The sequence below is a fragment of the Melanerpes formicivorus genome, unplaced genomic scaffold (genome assembly GCF_026170545.1).
Source record: "Melanerpes formicivorus ecotype bairdi unplaced genomic scaffold, bMelFor1.0.p_v2 SCAF_21, whole genome shotgun sequence".
Taxonomy (NCBI): domain Eukaryota; kingdom Metazoa; phylum Chordata; class Aves; order Piciformes; family Picidae; genus Melanerpes; species Melanerpes formicivorus.
In genome coordinates this window covers 7,034,708-7,051,474 of record NW_027142373.1, presented here as the reverse complement: position 1 = coordinate 7,051,474, position 16,767 = coordinate 7,034,708, and the positions used below count along the sequence as shown (strand labels likewise).

The 16,767-nt window shown below is 54.8% G+C and overlaps 2 protein-coding genes across 8 annotated transcripts in view; both read left to right on the top strand.

Annotated features, from left to right (window-relative positions):
- Positions 1–40: 40 nt before the first annotated feature.
- Positions 41–8,482, top strand: SLC26A11 (solute carrier family 26 member 11). 2 transcript variants are annotated; one of them, XM_068151273.1, is made up of 16 exons: positions 41–294; positions 581–773; positions 976–1,061; positions 1,638–1,717; positions 2,513–2,655; positions 2,947–3,122; positions 3,273–3,345; positions 3,764–3,814; positions 4,166–4,226; positions 4,559–4,614; positions 4,737–4,877; positions 5,008–5,135; positions 5,553–5,652; positions 5,930–6,063; positions 6,381–6,453; positions 6,884–8,482. In XM_068151273.1, exons 1-16 carry the CDS (start codon positions 97–99, stop codon positions 6,979–6,981), a joined length of 1,791 nt encoding a protein of 596 aa, XP_068007374.1. In that variant the 5' UTR covers positions 41–96; the 3' UTR covers positions 6,982–8,482. The 2 variants fall into 2 exon arrangements, with proteins under 2 accessions (XP_068007374.1, XP_068007373.1); XM_068151272.1 differs by having other exon boundaries at positions 5,927–6,063.
- Positions 8,483–9,224: 742 nt separating this feature from the next.
- Positions 9,225–16,767, top strand: part of RNF213 (ring finger protein 213) — a 57,783-nt gene continuing 50,240 nt past the window's right edge. For 2 of the 6 annotated variants that reach the window (XM_068151261.1, XM_068151267.1), the window contains exons 1-7: positions 9,225–9,337; positions 9,487–9,570; positions 11,671–11,797; positions 13,515–13,849; positions 14,358–14,732; positions 15,362–15,543; positions 16,067–16,225. In XM_068151261.1, coding sequence (XP_068007362.1) covers positions 9,511–9,570; positions 11,671–11,797; positions 13,515–13,849; positions 14,358–14,732; positions 15,362–15,543; positions 16,067–16,225 — 1,238 coding nt within the window. In that variant the 5' untranslated portion in view covers positions 9,225–9,337; positions 9,487–9,510. Of the gene's footprint in view, positions 9,338–9,486; positions 9,571–10,496; positions 10,611–11,195; positions 11,429–11,670; positions 11,798–13,514; positions 13,850–14,357; positions 14,733–15,361; positions 15,544–16,066; positions 16,226–16,767 lie in introns of those variants that run through there. The other 4 variants (XM_068151262.1, XM_068151266.1, XM_068151263.1 and 1 more) reach the window with 4 other exon arrangements.

Below are 16,767 nucleotides of genomic sequence, written 5' to 3'. Positions count from 1 at the left end.
CTGTTCCCCCGGCGACCCGGGAGCTCTGGCCCCCGTGGCTTGTGCAGAAGGTCCCGGCGGCCAGAGGTGACCGGGCTGGTGGCCACTGTCCTGGCCATGGCAGCTCAGGGTGCGTGGCACCCGGGGCAGAGCTGCGGGTGCCCGGGTGTACGGGCGAAGCTGCCCATCCTGCGCTGGCTCCCGCACTATTCCCTGTCCTGGCTGCAGCTGGACCTGATGGCCGGCCTGACCGTGGGGCTCACCGTCGTGCCGCAGGCGCTGGCCTACGCCGAGGTCGCCGGGCTGCCTCTGCAGGTGGGTGGCAGTGCCCCGCAGCCCTGAATGCCAGGGGACACCTGCTCGCTGACCACAGCGACCGCCTGGCATTAGGGCGGGCAGGACTGGGCAGCCAGCGGCCGAGGGCTGGTCCTGTGCAGTCATCTGTTTTCTGGGTCGGGACGGTGCAGACACCGTGTGTTTGCTTAGGGCTGGCTGCAGGCACTGGAGGGACCTGAGAACAGCTCAGTCCTCCTCGTCCTGGAGGTGCCTGGCATCTCTCAGCTCTGACTGTCATGCTGGTGTTCCTCTTGTCCCTGTGCAGTATGGCCTCTATTCTTCCTTCATGGGCTGCTTTGTCTACTGCTTCCTGGGCACCGCCAAGGATGTGACGCTGGGTCCCACGGCCATCATGTCGCTGCTTGTGTCTTCTTATGCCTTCCATGAGCCTGTCTATGCCATCCTGCTCACCTTCCTCTCCGGCTGTATCCAGCTGGCCATGGGGCTCCTGCACCTCGGTGAGATGTGCTTGCCATGCATGGTTGTATTTTTAGGGTACACCCTGTGGTTGTTGTGTCCATCTAGCTGTCCTCCTGCCCCAGTGCTCTCCAAGACACTGGGATTGTCCTGCTAAGACTTGTGACAGCTCTGTGTGCATGCAAGCAGTCTGTGCTCCCAGATGGGGCCAGCAGTGTCTTTACTGTCTCTTGTCCCATGCAGGTTTCCTTCTGGACTTCATCTCCTGCCCTGTCATTAAAGGGTTTACATCAGCTGCTTCCATCACCATTAGCTTCAACCAAGTGAAGGTAGGGTCTGCTGGTCTGCCCTGGACACCTCCTCTGCTCCCTTCCAGAGCTGCCTGTGCTGCACAGCTAGGATATTTAGCACTGGCCTGGGAGATGTGCTTGGGGCAAGGGGCCACAGATCTCTGCCAGTGGTTTTGGTGGGTTCCTGAATGTGCTGCTCTGAGCATACCAAGCAGAACTCAACCTCCGCATGTGACCACCTGGTGGCATTGAATACACCAGTAAAACCAGTAAAACCAGAACAGTTGATTTGGTCACTGGCAGGAAGTGATAGGTGATTGTCAGGTGCAGTGGGTTTGCAGCTCAGCTGGTCCCTCACTGGTCCTTCTCAGCGACCTGAATCCCTCCAGCTCTTCTGGGGCTGCAGTGCTTCCTCTGTGGTTGACCGAAATCAGAGACTCCAGGAGATGGCGTCAGGCTGTGTCAGGCCAGTATTAGCTAATGGCTGCGGTCACAGTGGGAGCTGATGCCAAGGCACAAGGGCATGGCTGGTGCTCTCAGCAGGGTGCAGAGGGATGGCAGGGCTGGGATAAGGGCTTGTGCTGGGTTTTCACCAGGCTTTGTCCTCCTACACAGAATATCCTGGGGCTGCAGGGGATCCCTCGGCAGTTTTTCCTGCAGGTGTATGAGACACTGCGGAGGATTGGGGAGACCAGGTCAGCACTGCCCCTACATCTGCCCTGCTCTCTCCTCCTGTGGGGTCTCACTCTGCTGCTTTGTACCCCATCTCTTTGGCCGCATCTTGGACTGATTTCTCAATCCCTGCTCAGGACTGACACACAAGCGCTTGTTCTCAGCCATTTCCATTTGAGCTGGAAATCTGGAGATGGGGGAGCACATGGGTTCCCAAGATGGTAAAGAGGCAGGATAGGGAATGCTTGTCCTGTTTTCTGCTCCCAGTTATGTACAGCAGGGTTTTGGCAGCCCAAAGACAGGCACATCCTTGGGGCTGTCTCTGTGAAAAGTTCTCCAATTTTTGATAGTATAAGAGGGAATTCCCATGTGCCCCACCCTCTCCTGTTTGCTGCACCCCTGGCTCAGGGTCTGCCACAGCCTGGGTTTTACACACAGTGCAATGACACGCAGGGTCAGTTTCATCACAGCCAGCAGATACCTCCCTGTCTAGCTGTGGGACACCAGCCAGGAGTGGGAGAGGCAGATCCTGCCTGTCAACATGGGACCTTCTTCCATGTTTAAGAAGAGCAAACAAACCCATAAACTTTGTACTGCTGTCAGGGGACACCCCCTAGTCCCTTGCATGCAGTCCCCCCAGGGAGGTGACCCATTTTGCCAGTGGTGTGGAGGTGCCAGCCACGTCCCTGCCAGCTATACACCTCCTGGCAGAGCCGTGGCACATGCCCGGGCACATACTTTTCCTCCCATGGAGCTTTGGGGCAGCTCTCCCTGGGCCCTGCAGCACATTGGGACTGGCACTGATGCTCCTGTTGCAGGGCTGGGGATGCTGTCTTGGGGCTGGCCTGCCTGGCTGCACTGGCAGGGCTCCAGGCAATGAAGAGCCACCTGCCCCGAGCTGCCTGTGCGGAGCCGCTGGCTGCCAGGCTCAGCTACCTGATCGTCTGGACCTCTGCTACAGGTGCGTTGGCTGTGCCTTGCCCCCCTGCTCCCCCTCCCACAGACATCCCTCCTGGGGGCTTGCCTCTCCAGGGCAGGGAAGACACAGCCTGAAACTGGTAAAGCTCTGGCTGGCAGGAGCTGAGACCTGGAGGTAGGCTGGGGAGGACAAAGTTCCAAGGATGGTCCTGCCGCTCTGCATGCCCCTTCCTAATGCTTGGAAGACCTCAGCAGCCTGAGAACCTACCTCCTGCTGTCCCTCCCCTCAGCCTGAGCTCCAGTCAGGTTTTCAGAGTTGCTCTCTCCCTTGCAGCACGCAATGCCCTTGTGGTCCTTTTTGCTGGCCTGGTTGCTTACTCCTTCCAGGTGATGGGCTCCCAGCCGCTCACACTCACCGGCAGCATCCCCCAGGGCCTCCCTCCCTTCCAGCTGCCACATTTCTCCATGGCTGCACCCAATGGCACCATCCCCTTCCGGAGCATGGTGGAGGTGGGTGCCAGACTGGCCAGCAGAGCCTGGAGTCTGCCAGCTGCTCTCTCCTTACTCCTGCATTTGCTGGCTCCCTGCACAGCAGAAGGCTCTGCTGGGAGGTGATTCTCATCGCCCGGTGGCAGCACTCACCACGTCCTTCCTTCCCAGGACATGGGGGTCGGGCTGGCTGTGGTCCCGCTCATGGGCCTGCTGGAGACTGTTGCGATTGCCAAGGCTTTTGGTATGGCTGCACCAGGCTTTTGCTCCTGCAGTGGCAGGAGGGGTCTCTGCAGGGCCTTGGGGTGCTTGGGGGGGGTGTGCTGTTCCCACAGGGTCAGTGGGAGGGACTGGATACTGGACTGCTTGTGAGTCCAGTTCATAGCACGGGCTGGCAGGAGGGGTCCCACCATGTGCTGCTGACCCACTGCCCTTGGTCAAGCAGTTCCTCCATGCCTGACTGGGTTGTGGGCTGGGAGGATCCTGTGGTATGCACAACCAAAGTTTGCACAGGAGCTGAATGTTGTCTCAAGGTGCTCCTGCACATGAGTGTGCGGGGGGCTGGAGCCCATGGCTGTTCCAGGCACTCCTGGCCCTGCTCTGTATCTGTGGCTGGTTGTGCCCATGGGAAGCTCAGGACGATGCTGCTCATCTCCTTTCAGCCTCCCAGAACGATTACAGGATTGACCCCAACCAGGAGCTGCTGGCTATGGGTAAGAGGCCTCTCAGAGCTGGAGGGAAGGGCTTGGGAATCTGCCTCAAGTGCATCCACATGTTCCACAGCCCCTGAGCTACCAGAGATCCCCATTTCAGCCATCCTACCTCTACCTGAAGTTTTACCTTTCTTTTCTTGCATGTTACCCCCAGCCCAAGCCTTTTTCACAGCACAGCCATTTCCAGAGCAGCCTGAGCCCAGCTCACATGGCTGGACAGGCTTAGATCTGTCTCTGGGTACCAGCCCAGGGATGGAAGAGGTGATGACAAGGACACTGACCCATCTCATGACCTTAAGCAGTGCCTCGCATAGGTGCTGCATACTCAGCCCCTCTCCTTGTTCACCACAGGCTTTGCCAACATCCTGGGATCCTTCGTCTCGTCGTATCCCATTACAGGCAGCTTTGGCCGGTGGGTGACAGGATGCTTGCTGGGGTTGTGTAGTGAGTGGGCTCTGCATGATCTTGGACACAAGATTGTGTGGACCCTTGTGGGTCCCTGAGCTCACATCGTGGTCCCTAGCTGCCCGTGTTGGCTACCAGGCTATGCATGCATCCTGTGATGACCTTCTTTCCCATCTTGTGCTCTGCAAGCTAGGAGCAGTGAGCTTGCTCATATTGCTCCCTGGTGGGGTCTGCCAGGCTGGGTGGTTTTCCTGTGTGGGGTCTCTGGGCAGCAGGTAGGGGCAGCTGCCAGCTCCAGCCAGCCCAGTGCAGCCTGGGACATGTTGCTTTGCATTTCAGGACAGCTGTGAATGCACAATCAGGGGTCTGCACCCCTGCGGGAGGGCTCATCACAGGTAGAGCCCCCCCCCCCAGCCTGCCATGGGCTGCTCTGCAGGCCCCCATGCCCAGCACCTGCTCCCTTTGGGCACCCTGGGCATTGGGGCCCCATGGCTCAGGTGCTCCATACCTTCTGCAGGCACCCTGGTCCTGCTCTCGCTGGCATACCTCACCTCACTGTTCTACTACATCCCCAAAGCAGCACTGGCTGCTGTCATCATCTCGGCTGTGGTCCCCATGTTTGACGCTGGGATCTTCAGGAGGCTCTGGCGGGTTAAGAGTGAGGCCACAAGCCAGGGCTTGTTGACCCCCTGGTGCTACCCAGCTGTACCTGCAGAGCAGGCACTGTCCCAAAGGGCCCTGTGGCATGAGGACAAGGTGCAGCCACGTCTGGGCTGTCTCTCTTGCAGAGCTGGACCTTGTTCCCCTCTGTGTGACGTTCCTGCTCTGCTTCTGGGAAGTCCAGTATGGCATTGTGGCTGGGGTGCTGGTCTCAGGGATTCTCCTGCTCTACTCCATTGCTAGGCCTCCAATAAAGGTGAGCTTCAAGGTTCCCCTTGCAGCAGGGCCACCTGGGCTCACCAGGGAGCAGGGAGCTGGGAGAGGGCTCCCTGAGGGTCATGGGGTGTTGGGGTACAGGATGCTTCTGTCCTGCTCCTGCTGTCTCCTGTGTCCCCAGCTTGCTGTCAGTGCACAAGGAAAGAGCACAAAGAGCACAAGGAAAGGAGTATCTCAGGAGCTGAGAGCAGGAGAGGGAGGCATTGCTGTCCCTGTTCCTGCTGATGCTGGGGTGTGTGCAGGGGAGGGGTTCCCTGAGGAGTGGAGGGTCCTGTATGTCCCCCTTCATCCAGGGGGAAGGTGCTTTGCTATGTCACATGGACAATTGTCCTTTCTTGGGGAAGGTGACAGCCCCAAGATGCCCATAACTTGTCCCCTCCACTGGTATCTTGTGCAGGTGTCAGAGGGGGACGTGCTCCTTGTTCAGCCAGGGAGCAGCCTGCACTTCCCAGCCATCGAGTGCCTCCGGGACACTGTGTGCAGCCATGCTCTGGCAGGTACAGTGCTTTCTGGCCTGCCAGCTTGTCCTGAGGACTTGGCTGGAACCCTAAGCCCACCTGGATCACTTCTGCTGGGGTACCAAGTGTTGCTTTTAGGCTGTGGGTGCAAGCAGCAGCAACACAGCTTCCCTGTGGTGGTGCCCAGCCTCTGGCTGCTGCTGCTTTCCTGAGGCTGTTTCACCCCTTCCAGACACAGCTCTGGCTCTTGAGGGCTGTCCTGAGCTGGTCATTTCTGGCCTCATCAGGGACATGACTATGTTCTTCTTTCCAGCAGCATCTCCACCATGCTTCATCATCCTGGACTGCTGCCACATCAGCAGCATTGATTACACAGTGGTGGTGGGGCTGGCAGAGCTGCTGCAGGAGCTGCGCAAGCATGGGTTGCCCCTGGCCTTCTGCAGCCTGCAGGTATGTGGGAAGCAGCCTCCCTGTGGTGTCCTGCTTGCTCAACACAGCAGGGTCTGCACCTATGGGCTCAGCCTAGCTGCCTTCTGCAGGTGGCACCTGCCATAAGGATGCTGCTACCTCTTCTGGTAGCACATTCATCACCTCAAGTGTCTTCATCTCACAAAGATGGAGGCTGTTGCATCTGACCCCAGCTGCCAGATGTGGGGGTGGCAGGGAAGGGCTATATCCTCTGCCCTCAGTTGGCTGGGAGGCTCACAGCCCTGGAGAGAGAGTGGCAAAGCAGCAGGCTCCCCCAGCCCAGCTTTCTCTGCCCCCAGGAGCCTGTTCTCCAAGTCCTGCTGTCTGCAGACTTAGAAGGATTCCAGCATTTCCCCAGCAGGGAGGAGGCAGGTGAGGTCACGGCTTACCCCAAGTGCTGGGGTTGGAGTCCCCCAGGGTGCTGCTGAGTGTGGCTCTGGAAGGCAAATCTGACCTTTGTCAGGCCACAAAGCTGCAGGGCTGGGGGGAAGACTGCAAGGGCTTGGCTGCTGGGAAGGTGAACAGGAGCCCTTCCAGAGAGCAGGGCTGGCCCAGCCTCGGAGGGGTTCATGGTGAGCTGCTGTGGTTTAACCCAGCAGGCAGCTAGACACCTGCCCGGGTTTCAGCTGGGATGGAGTTAATTTTCTCCCTACAAGCTGGTACAGTGCTGTGGTTTGGGTGCAGTGTGAGAACAATGTTGATAACATGCTGGAGTCATACCTCTGCTGAGCAGCGTTTACACTAAGTCAAGGACACCAACTTTGGCTTAGCTCTATCCTGCTTCTCCCACTTCCTGGCTCAGAGCGGTGCAGAGGAGCAGAAGTGGGGGGCAGCAGGGCAGCCCCTTTCACCAGCACCAGTGAGACCTCGTTGCTGCTGCCTGAGGGCCTCATCCAGTGAGCCAAGATGCTGCCAAGGACTTTCTTAGGGCCAGTGTCATCTTGCCATCTCCTCATGTCCTGCTGTGACTGCGTTGGGGCTGTACCTGCTGTGCAGAGCAGTGGCAGTGACACCCCGGTGGCATCTCACCAATGCTCTCCATAGATGCCACTTCCCCCTGCTCTGCCTTCTGGGCAGGTGGGTGGGATGCTGTCAGGGGTTTGTCCTCATGTCTCATTCAGGGGAGGGCAGAGCAGCACCAGCCCAACCCCACCTGGGCTGTGCAGGTGACATGAGGGGAGGGAGTGCTGGAGGAGATGCTGGTACAAGGGCTCCAGCTCATCCCACACTGGCTCCCCAGCCCCACTGGAGCTCCAGCACCTCTGCAGGACAAGGATAGGCAGTCTGTGGATGGAATTAGTGGGGAAACACTGCTCCTATCATGGTCACTGGCAACAAGCCATCCCTCCTCCAGGCCTTCCTCATCCTTGAAGCTGCTGTCTGTTTTAAATTGGCTATTTTAATTCTGGAGACTCTTTATTGTGGGACTTACAGAACTGTGACAGAGCATACCCTTGTCTAAGTGAGTTTCAAAGGTGCTGGCACTGACTTCCAAGCCTAAGGGCAAGCTGCAGGGTGGGGACATCTCTTCTAAGGACAGGCTGAGAGAGCTGGGGTTGTTCAGACTGGAGAAGAAAAGGCTCCAGGGAGACCTTATTGTGGCCTTTTAGTACTTCAAGGGGCAGGTAAGAAAGATGGTGAAAGTTTTTAGCCAAGGCCTTGTTGTGACAGTACAAGGGGTAGTGGTTTTAGATTAAAAGAGGGAGATTTACACTAGATACAAGGAAGAAATTCTTCACTGAGGACCATGAGACACTGGCCCAGGTTGCCCAGAGAGGTGGTAGATGTCCCATCCCTGGAGCCCTCCCAGGTCAAGTTGTTTGGGGCTCTGAGCAACCTGATCTAGTTGCAGATGCCCCTGCTTACTGCAGCCAGGTTGGACTAAATGACCTTAAATGTCACTTCCAACCCAGAACATCCTATGATTCGGTGATTTTAGGAAGAACAGCAGTGATTTTGCTTCTTACTGATCCCTCTTGGTTTGTGGGGTGTTCTGCCAAAAGCTGCCATTAGGCAGGGCTGGGCTGTCCCCCCATGGATGTGACTCCTGCCAGGCACCCAATGGGACAGGTACCATGATACCAGCTTAGAGTCAGTCACAGAACGGTAGGGATTGGAAGGGACCTCCAGAGATCATCAAGTCCACCTCCTCTGCCAGAGTAGGATCACCTAGGGCAGGTCACACAGGGATGCATCCACATATCTAGAGGAGACTTCACAACCTTTCTGAAGAGCCTGCTCCAGTGCTCTGTCTCACTCACAGTAAAGCTTGCCTTGCTGTGAAATGGGTGCAAAAAGCAGTAGTGCTGTCAGGCAATGGGGCTGGAGGGGAGGGGATTCAGGAGCAAGCAGTTTTCCTGAGCTGTCCTTGGCTGACATTTTTGTAAGAAAGATAAAATAAAGCATGAATTGTAAATGACTCAGCGTGATCTCTGCCTGCCTTTGGGGGAAGTTGTTGTTTGAGTCTTTTTATTTTATGTGGGAAGGAAAACTGAAACTTTTTTGTTGTAGGTCCAGGTGCATTTAAACAGTTGGATGCACGAGTAACAGAGTTTATTGACATTTGCAAACACAGACAAGTTTTTCAGATTGCCAGTGATAAGCTCTAAGAAAATACAATTGCAATTACAAGGGTAATTACCCGGGGTAAAACACACACTCTGAGGCTGCAGACCTTACCAAAACGTGTCCCTTCTGGGGTGGGTGAAGAGGATGAAGCCCGTGGCTCTTTCTGTATGGCTTTGGTGTCAGAGTCTCATCTATAAATTGGTTCCAAAAAGGGCCAACATTTACAACTTCAGTATTCTGTTATTGTGTAAAGTGTAGGGGTGGGAGTGCAGCCAGATCATGAAGTGGTCTTTTCAGTTGCACAAACGTTCCTTGATGAGGCTTTCAGGCTTACCGTGAGAAGCAGGAGAAAGGGAAGGCCAGGTCACACCTGGCCTCAATCCAGGACAGCTGGATCGTCACCCAGCCTCAGTGTCTGCACTCGATACTTAACAGCAGTGATGAACTTTGCTGTTTTCCATTTGTTCTTTCTGTTTTCAACACTGGTAAGCAGACCAAGGAAAAGAAACTGAAACCAAGCTCAGACTTCCTGATTGCTCAGTACCCTGGCACAGCTCCACCTGCCAAAGGTTTTAAAAGCCTTGGCAGGAACAGGAGAGGTGCTCCGGGGCTACAGAATCAGGATCAAGAGATCCTGTTGCTGGGGGCTGGAAGGCTGTTTGTTCCGGCAGCAGAACAACACTGGGCGGTGAGTTCCCTGTTGCACTGTCAGCAGATAAGCATTTTGCAGAGCTGGAAGGGCACATGTGTCCTTGCTGCCCATCCATCCCTCCCTCTTCTCCCCAAAAAGGAGTGCCCAGCACAGAGATGGAGCAGATTTGATTCGTTTCTCTTTAGCTCAGTGCTGTGTGAGTTTGTACCATGGAAGCTGCTCTGCATGCCCTGAGAAGCTCACTGAGACAGTGGCAGGAGAAGGGCCAGGTAACCTTCTGCCCAGAGATGCTGGGAGGAGCAGGAGTGGAAAAAGAGGGGGGGGGGGAGCGGGGGGGGATGGTGTAAAAGGGGCTGGTTGTGTGTAAACAGCATGTGTTCAAACTTGGTTGTGTGAGTGTGTAAGTGATAGTGAAGCCCAGGTCTGCTGGGAGACCATCTTTAGCTCAGTCCCAGTTGGATCTGTGGATTCTTGTGTGTTTGATCCAGCAGGCTGTATTTTCCTCCACCACCCTTGCCTTCCCCACAGTTGCTGGCAGGCCCTGTACTGGGCTGGGGGGAGGGTTACATGAAATTAACAGAAGGGGGAAACACCCCATAGCCACCTCTTCTCAGCTCACAGAGTCCTCTCTAGAAACTTGAGGAGCCTATTGATGACTTTTTGCTGCTCAGTGACCAGGTGGGATCAAGAAAGCCAAGTGACCTTTCCCTTCAGGCAGTGCTGGGGTGTTTGGTCTGTTTCCACCTCACCATCCCAAAGTGGAAAAAATAGAAGACTTTGCTGGAGATCTGGGAGCTACTAAAAGAGGGCTCCAGGCCTGTCCTACCAGGACTGTCCCACCAGCCCCGGGCAGCTGGAGCAGAGAGCAGGCACCTAGTTCTGGGCTGAGACTGGCCATCAGGTCCCTGACAAACCTCTCCCAAGCCCTCCACAGCAGACTGGACTGTGGGAAAGGCCCTTTGCTGCCCTTCTCCCGTGCCCGGGGGGGATGCCCGGCAGTCCAACATAGCTGCTGCTTCTAAGTACCAGAGATCCTGTTGGGGAGCGGCTGGAACCTCCGCCCCGCTCCAGCGGCAGCGAGGGGGCGGGACCCTAGCAGGAGCCGCCCAGTAAAAGGCGGTGACCAGAGCCACTGCCGGACGGGATTGGCCGCGCCGAGGGCCGGGGCCCGGCGGGGGCGGTGACATCTCAGAAACGAAACTGAGGGGTTTGGGGGAAAAGCGAAAGTTTTCCCGGAGGGAAGCGGCAGTGCTGCTCGGTGGACCGGGCACTGCAGGTGCCGCTGCCCGGCCCGGTTCCTCTCGCATCGGTGAGTTGCGTTGCCTGGGTCGGGCGGACAGTGGGACACCAGTTCTGGGTTTGAGGAGAGGTGGGGTTCCATTGTGCGCGGCGCGGCTCCGGGGGGCAGAGCGGATAACTTGGCAGGCCCGGTCCGGGCAGCGCGCTGCGGGCCCCGTTGCAGCTTCCCCGTGTGCCTTGAACTCCCTGTGCGTCCTGGACCCATGATGGGTCTCGAACCTTCGCCATGTTCAGCCTTCTTCCGCCGCTCCCCTCCTCTTCTCCCCAAGAGCCTGGGACATTCCTAGCCCTTGGTGACCTCGGTGCTCCCCAGCCGTATTGGCGTACCCCCGGTGCCCCTGCTCCACGCAGGCTGGGAGCCGCGGCGCCCCCACCCCGTGCCCGCCCGCAGCTAACGGGCCTCATTTACATTCCGCCGGCCCTTCGCCGCGCCATTGGTCCATCTACCCAGCTCGTTTGCATATTGACCGGGACAGGCGGCAGTTCCCGCATATTCGCGGGGAGTGAGCGACCTCATTTGCATACAGGCCCCGCCCCTACGGTCAGCCCCGCCCCTACGGTCAGCCCCGCCCCGAGCGGTGCAGGTGAAGCAGGGGCCGCAGTTCCAGCCTGGTCTGTCCCGGCTCGGCTCGACTTGGCTCGGTTCGGCCCCGCCCCAGCCTGGGGGGATGGGGTTCCCGGGCTGGGGCTGCACCCTGCGTGACCGCGGGGCCAGGGAGTGGGGCCTACCCGTGAGCCCGTCCGAGCCCGCCCTGGTGTCCGGGTGTAGCTGCACCAGCATCTGGGCCCGTTAGGCTGCGGTGCCGCAGCTGGGCCGCACCGGGGCCGGTACGTTCTCAGCTGCGTGTAATCGTAAAGGGCAGAAGCTGTTCGTGTTTCCGTTCTAACGCGTGTGTGGTTCCCGGTGCGCTGGAATAAAGGCCTTGCACCGGGTGGCACAGTCTGTTTCCTGCCAATAAAAGCGAGGGCAGGAGGAAGGTTTTGTGTTTTAGTTCCACACTAATGTTTGTCTTCCTTTCTCTGCCCCGTCCTTTTCTTTCCCCGCTGTGGCTCTGAAAAACCACTGGCAGCGTTTGCAGCTGGCAAATATGAAGTGCCCTCAGTGTGACTTTGTTTCTCTGGACGACTGTGCCAATTTTTGCAGCAGGTGTGGGGCTCAGCTGGCTCCTGTCACCAGCACTGGGGACAAGGATTCAGGTAGGAAGGTGCAATGTATGGGGGAGCTGGGGGACAGTATCTGTGGGGGGCTGGCTGGAGCATAGTGCTGGCATGCCCTGGGGCTGCACAGTGGCCAGAGGTTGCTGGTGTCCCCTGGTTCTTGCATTAGCTTTGGTGCTCCTGTAGCTCTGGGCTGCTCAGCTCTGGCCAGGTCATTATATGCTGCTCTCATCTTAAACTTCCCTTGCATCACTGGCCAAAGATGGAGTTTTCCTCATTTAGTGACTGGTGGGAGCTGGAGAGAGAAGCAAGGCAGTTGGTAACACCTCCTACACAAACATTCCATGCTCTGATCTCCAGTATTGTACTTGTTTCTCTTTTGCCAGTGATCTGGTGGTATTTTAATGCAGTGGTGTATTACAAAAGCTGGTTTAGCCCCTCTTGAACCAGCATTTCCTATTTTCAGGAGTTGTAGTAGTGTTTTACCAGATGATACTATGTCTGTAAGGGGAAACAGGGAATTCCCCCAAGTAGATATGTGCAGGTCAAGCTTTGTCAGAGTCACTGAGCAGCAGGAAATGTTCAGGGAGGTGTTTAAATTTGACGACGGAGTTCGGAATCAATACGGATGACCAGTGTAATCTGTATTGTTCAGTTTAGTTAGGGGACCTCTGCAGCTTAGATGGACACACAGACTCACAGAGCATGGTTAGCATAACTTCATTGGTTCCCCACAATTGTCCACACGCCCTACTGTTACACACTATTGGTTAAACTACTAATATCACCTGAAGTTGTTGATCAAAGTGTGCATCCTGTTGTTCCAAGATAACTCTTTGTGTTTACAGCTACCAGTACTTTGTTTTAGTTACATGCTGCTAGCACAGCACTGTTTTGCTGACACTACATGGAACTCTAAGCTTATATTGTCAGATTGCTCACGCTACTTATTGCTATGATTGCCACATTTAAACCCTCCAGATAATGGCAGAATAGTAAATTGGATCTGAAACAAACCTGGATACCTGCTTCAGGGACAAAACAACCCACTGTCATGAAGTGTGGTGTAGCCTTTGGGCTGTGAGCTACCTTTACCTTGAGCTTCTGCTCCCAGAAGTGTGGGTTGGTCTCCAAAAAGATTGGAAGCTGCTGCTCTCAAAATTGCATGGTTCTGCAGAAGACCTCCTTGGATGCCTGACTCAGATCTGAGCTTCCTTTTCACAGGTTTTAAGGACTGGATAAAACTGCTGACAATAAAAAGGGAGTTTACTATGCCACCACACAGCTTCCTAGGCACAACACCCAGCTGCTTGGTGGAGGTCACACAACCAGTCCAGAAGGGAAGCTGAGGAGTGCCAGTGCACACATCCTGGGGGTCACCACACATCTTGGGGGTTCTCCAGCAATTTGCTGGCAGCTGTGGTGTTCCCAGCACCTCCTGCTTCAGCCAGCAGCATGTTAGCTGGAGGTAGGATAGAGATAGATCATCACCTCACTACAATGGTTTCTTAATTATTCTGCTACTGACTGCAAGGGCCTTGGAGAGGGAAGGAAGCCATGCTAGGGAGGATGGTGTCATTGCTTGTGGTCGCTGTTGAGCAAGGAACATCACAGCAGCACCTCTGTGTTCAGCTTATACATACACCTAGTTAGTGACAGACCCTCCTTGCTCACCACCAGCTGTGCTTCCTTTTGTGGCACCAACCTGCTTTATTTTCCTGAGTCTCTAGTTCAACTGTGAACCTTCCTTTCACAGCAGAAAGAAAAGAGGTGGAGCTTGCTCCAGTCCCTGATACAGGAACAGAGCCTGGAGGAGAGGTGAAGGCAGAAGGTGGCGATGGGCTGCCTTCCACCACTGGAATGCAGGAGGAGGTGGAAGGATTGCTGATGGAGGACACAACAGGACTGACCAATACCTCAGGGACCACACCTGAATGCACTGCAGATGGGCCTCCTTCCTGCACTGAAACAGAGAAGGAGGAGGGAGGAGGAGAGGAAGCATCACTGCTGGAGGGTATAACAGCTGCAAGTGATAGCTCAGAGACTGCACCTCGGTGTGTGGCTGGGGATCCATCTGAGAAGTCAGGGAAGGTAAGTTAGCTCTTCCTTGTGCTGAGGAGCAGCAGTAGCTGCTAACTTGTTGCTTCCTCTTTTGTAATGCCCTGCAGGAATCCCTTTGGCCTGCTTTTGGCTGCTGGTGGTGGTGGTGTTCCTGGACAAACTGTAGATGTGTTTGCTTCCATGAAGTGTTGTGTGTGCAGACAGCTGATGTGCTGAGCGGTGCAGCTCTTCTGAGCAGAGCCTTTGGTGCACGGAGGGAAACAGCACAGAATTCAGCTTAGCAATTGGTCTGCTCTTGTTAGTGTTGTGCTCAGTGCTGGTCTGTGTTCCTGCTGAGAAAGTCTTGAATGTTCAAACCAGAGTTACTGTGTTTCACCTGCTATAGGAGATGGTTGCTGGTCTTGTCCCTTCTCTTCCTGGTGGTTCTCCATCAAGCCAGTGTGGCAGGAACATGTTGGAACTAGCTGCAATGGCAGAGGTAACAAATTTCTCTTGGGCAATGAATAATGTTATTTCTTTCCCCCCCCCTTTTCTTTAGAAAAAGAAGAGGAAGAGATCAAAGAAAAAGCAGGGGAATGGATCAAAGAAGGATCCTTCCAGCTCTGAAGAGCAGAGCTCTCTGCCTTCTCTAAATACATCACCAGCTCAAACCACAGATTCACGTGTTACTGCCCAAGAAATCCCATCCCCAGCCAGTGAAGCAGCCAAACCAGGTGCTAATGTACTTGCTCATGACAGTGGAGGTGCACAGGAAAGGAACAGTGTGTTGGGTCCCCCGGGAAAGGAAGCTGGAAGTCAGGAAGCAGTTGCAGAAGGCAGTCACAGCAACACAGGTGTGATGACCCCACCAAAGCAGAGCAGCACAGATAATGTGACGGCCCCAACTCCAAGCTCTGCGGCCCCGAAGGAGAAGGTGAGGAGTGAAGTGCTCACACTCTGCTGAGTGTTTGCTTATGTTGAGCAAAGTTTCCCTTTATAGCTGTGATTCTTTTGTGCTGTCTGCAAAGCTGAAGACTATGAGGCTGGGGATATGGAGTGAAAGCAGGAAATACTCTGACTCTGAAGTGTTTCTTTGGAGTTGTACTCTCCTCTGTGTTAGTTCTAGCACAGCTCTCACAGAGTGGTTGCTCATTTAGCCCTGGGAGCTGTGAACTTGTCTCTTCTCAAGCCAGCACTTCCTGTGAGCACTGGGAAGTCTCCTGATGAGATCTTCATGCTTTGTTAGGTGTCCACTCCTGGACAGACCTTTTAAGCTGTGCATTGCTATTTGTTATCTTTCATTTTCTTTATGCCCCATCTTCTGGGGACCTGTGCCTTACTGAGCTGACCTCTTACCAGTGTGTTTGGGCTGGATTCCTCTTGTAATCCATGCATTATTTGCCTTAACCAGTAGCTTCCCTGTGGGTGGGGTTAGCATTTGCAGAAGTATGAAGTTGTCTGGTTTGCTGTGATTTCTGGATATTCCCAGGTGTCTGAAGAGATGTTGGCTATTTCTCTGTGTGTCTTCTGTTTAACTGGGCATTGTCTGTCTTCCTACTGCAGAGTGAAGACACACCATCGAAAAAGAAGGCTGCAAGTGAGAAAGTGTGTGAAGTACCTGTGAAGCCAAGTCAGACCAGAGCACCTGAGGTGGCTAGAAAGGATGATGCTCCAGCTGTAACCGACAGTCAGAAGGACAAGAAGCAAAAGGCAAACCAGAAACCTGTGGATAAGATAAAAGAAAGGTACTGTGAGCGTTTGAGGCTGTGCCTTTAAGAAAGGGACAGTGCTGGGACACTCTGGCTGAACACCCCTGCTGCTCCCCAGTGTTCTCCGCTTCCAGGATTCGGTGTGAGGAGTACTAAAGGACATCCAGACTGAGGCAGGGGGTTGAAGTATTAAGGTTAGGTCTGCATGTATCTTGGACACGTGGAAATAGATTTGCCTTAAATCTGCTCATGGAAAAGGGAGCCAGTGCTCAACTGGGAGCTCAGCAAGGTCATGGACTGGGTGATATACAGCAACAAACCAAGTGACCCAGGTGCACACGGCCTGAGCATTTCATGCTGCCTTTTCCTTTCTGTACAAGCCTTTACACTAGGCCCATCGGTCTGAGTGAACTGCTGACAAGGGTCTTGGGTCTTGTGTCCAGTGAGCTAGTGGCCCAGGTCTTGTTTGTGGTTTAGAATGATTTGTCCAATTAAAAAAGTAAACAAAGAAAAAGTATTAAAAACGTCCTTGTGTTTTCCATCTAATTCTTCCTTGCAGTCCGGTGGGGCGAGGTGATGGAGTCACAGTGTATTTCCATGCAGTATTGTCCAAAGACTTCAAACTCAACCCTGAGACCCATAAAGTCTTCATCAGGGCTGGAGGCATTCCTTCCTATGCAAACTGGAAGGACAATGTTTGTGAGCTGCGCTGCAGTGAGTAAGTACCCTCCTGAGTCAGGGAGAAGCACAGGAGTGTGTTGGCTCTGGAGAACAGGATGCAATATGCTGCCTCGTGTAATCTGCCCTCTACAACTACCTGAAGGGTGGTTGTAGCCAGGAAGGGGTTGGTCTCTTCTCCCAGGCAACCAGCACCAGAACAAGGGGACACAGTCTCAAGTTGCGCCAGGGGAAAGAAAGTTCTTCACAGGGAGAGTCATTAGTCATTGGAATGGGCTGCCCAGGGAGGTGGTGGCGTCACCATCCCTGGAAGTGTTCAAGAGGAGATTGGATGTGGCACTTGGTGCCATGGTCTAGTCATGAGGTCTGTGGTGACAGGTTGGACTCGATGATCCTCGAGGTCTCTTCCAACCTTGGTGATACTGTGATCTGTGAGACTCTTGTCTCTCTGTCCTGCCCATAGGGTGGGTGTTGCTGCAAAGCGTTTTCATAGTAGTGGTAACTGTTCCAAACCTTTCAGCATGAAAGAATTATCCCCATTGCTGGTGGTGGTCGGGGTTGTGGTGTCTCCTTCTCTGGAGA

Coding starts and splice junctions, on each gene's coding strand:
- SLC26A11 (XM_068151272.1), top strand. CDS start 97: ATGGCAGCTCAGGGTGCGTGGCACCCGGGGCAGAGCTGCGGGTGCCCG. Junction 4,615..4,736: donor TGCGGGAGGGCTCATCACAG/GTAGAGCCCCCC, acceptor TACCTTCTGCAG/GCACCCTGGTCCTGCTCTCG. Junction 5,136..5,552: donor TTGCTAGGCCTCCAATAAAG/GTGAGCTTCAAG, acceptor TATCTTGTGCAG/GTGTCAGAGGGGGACGTGCT.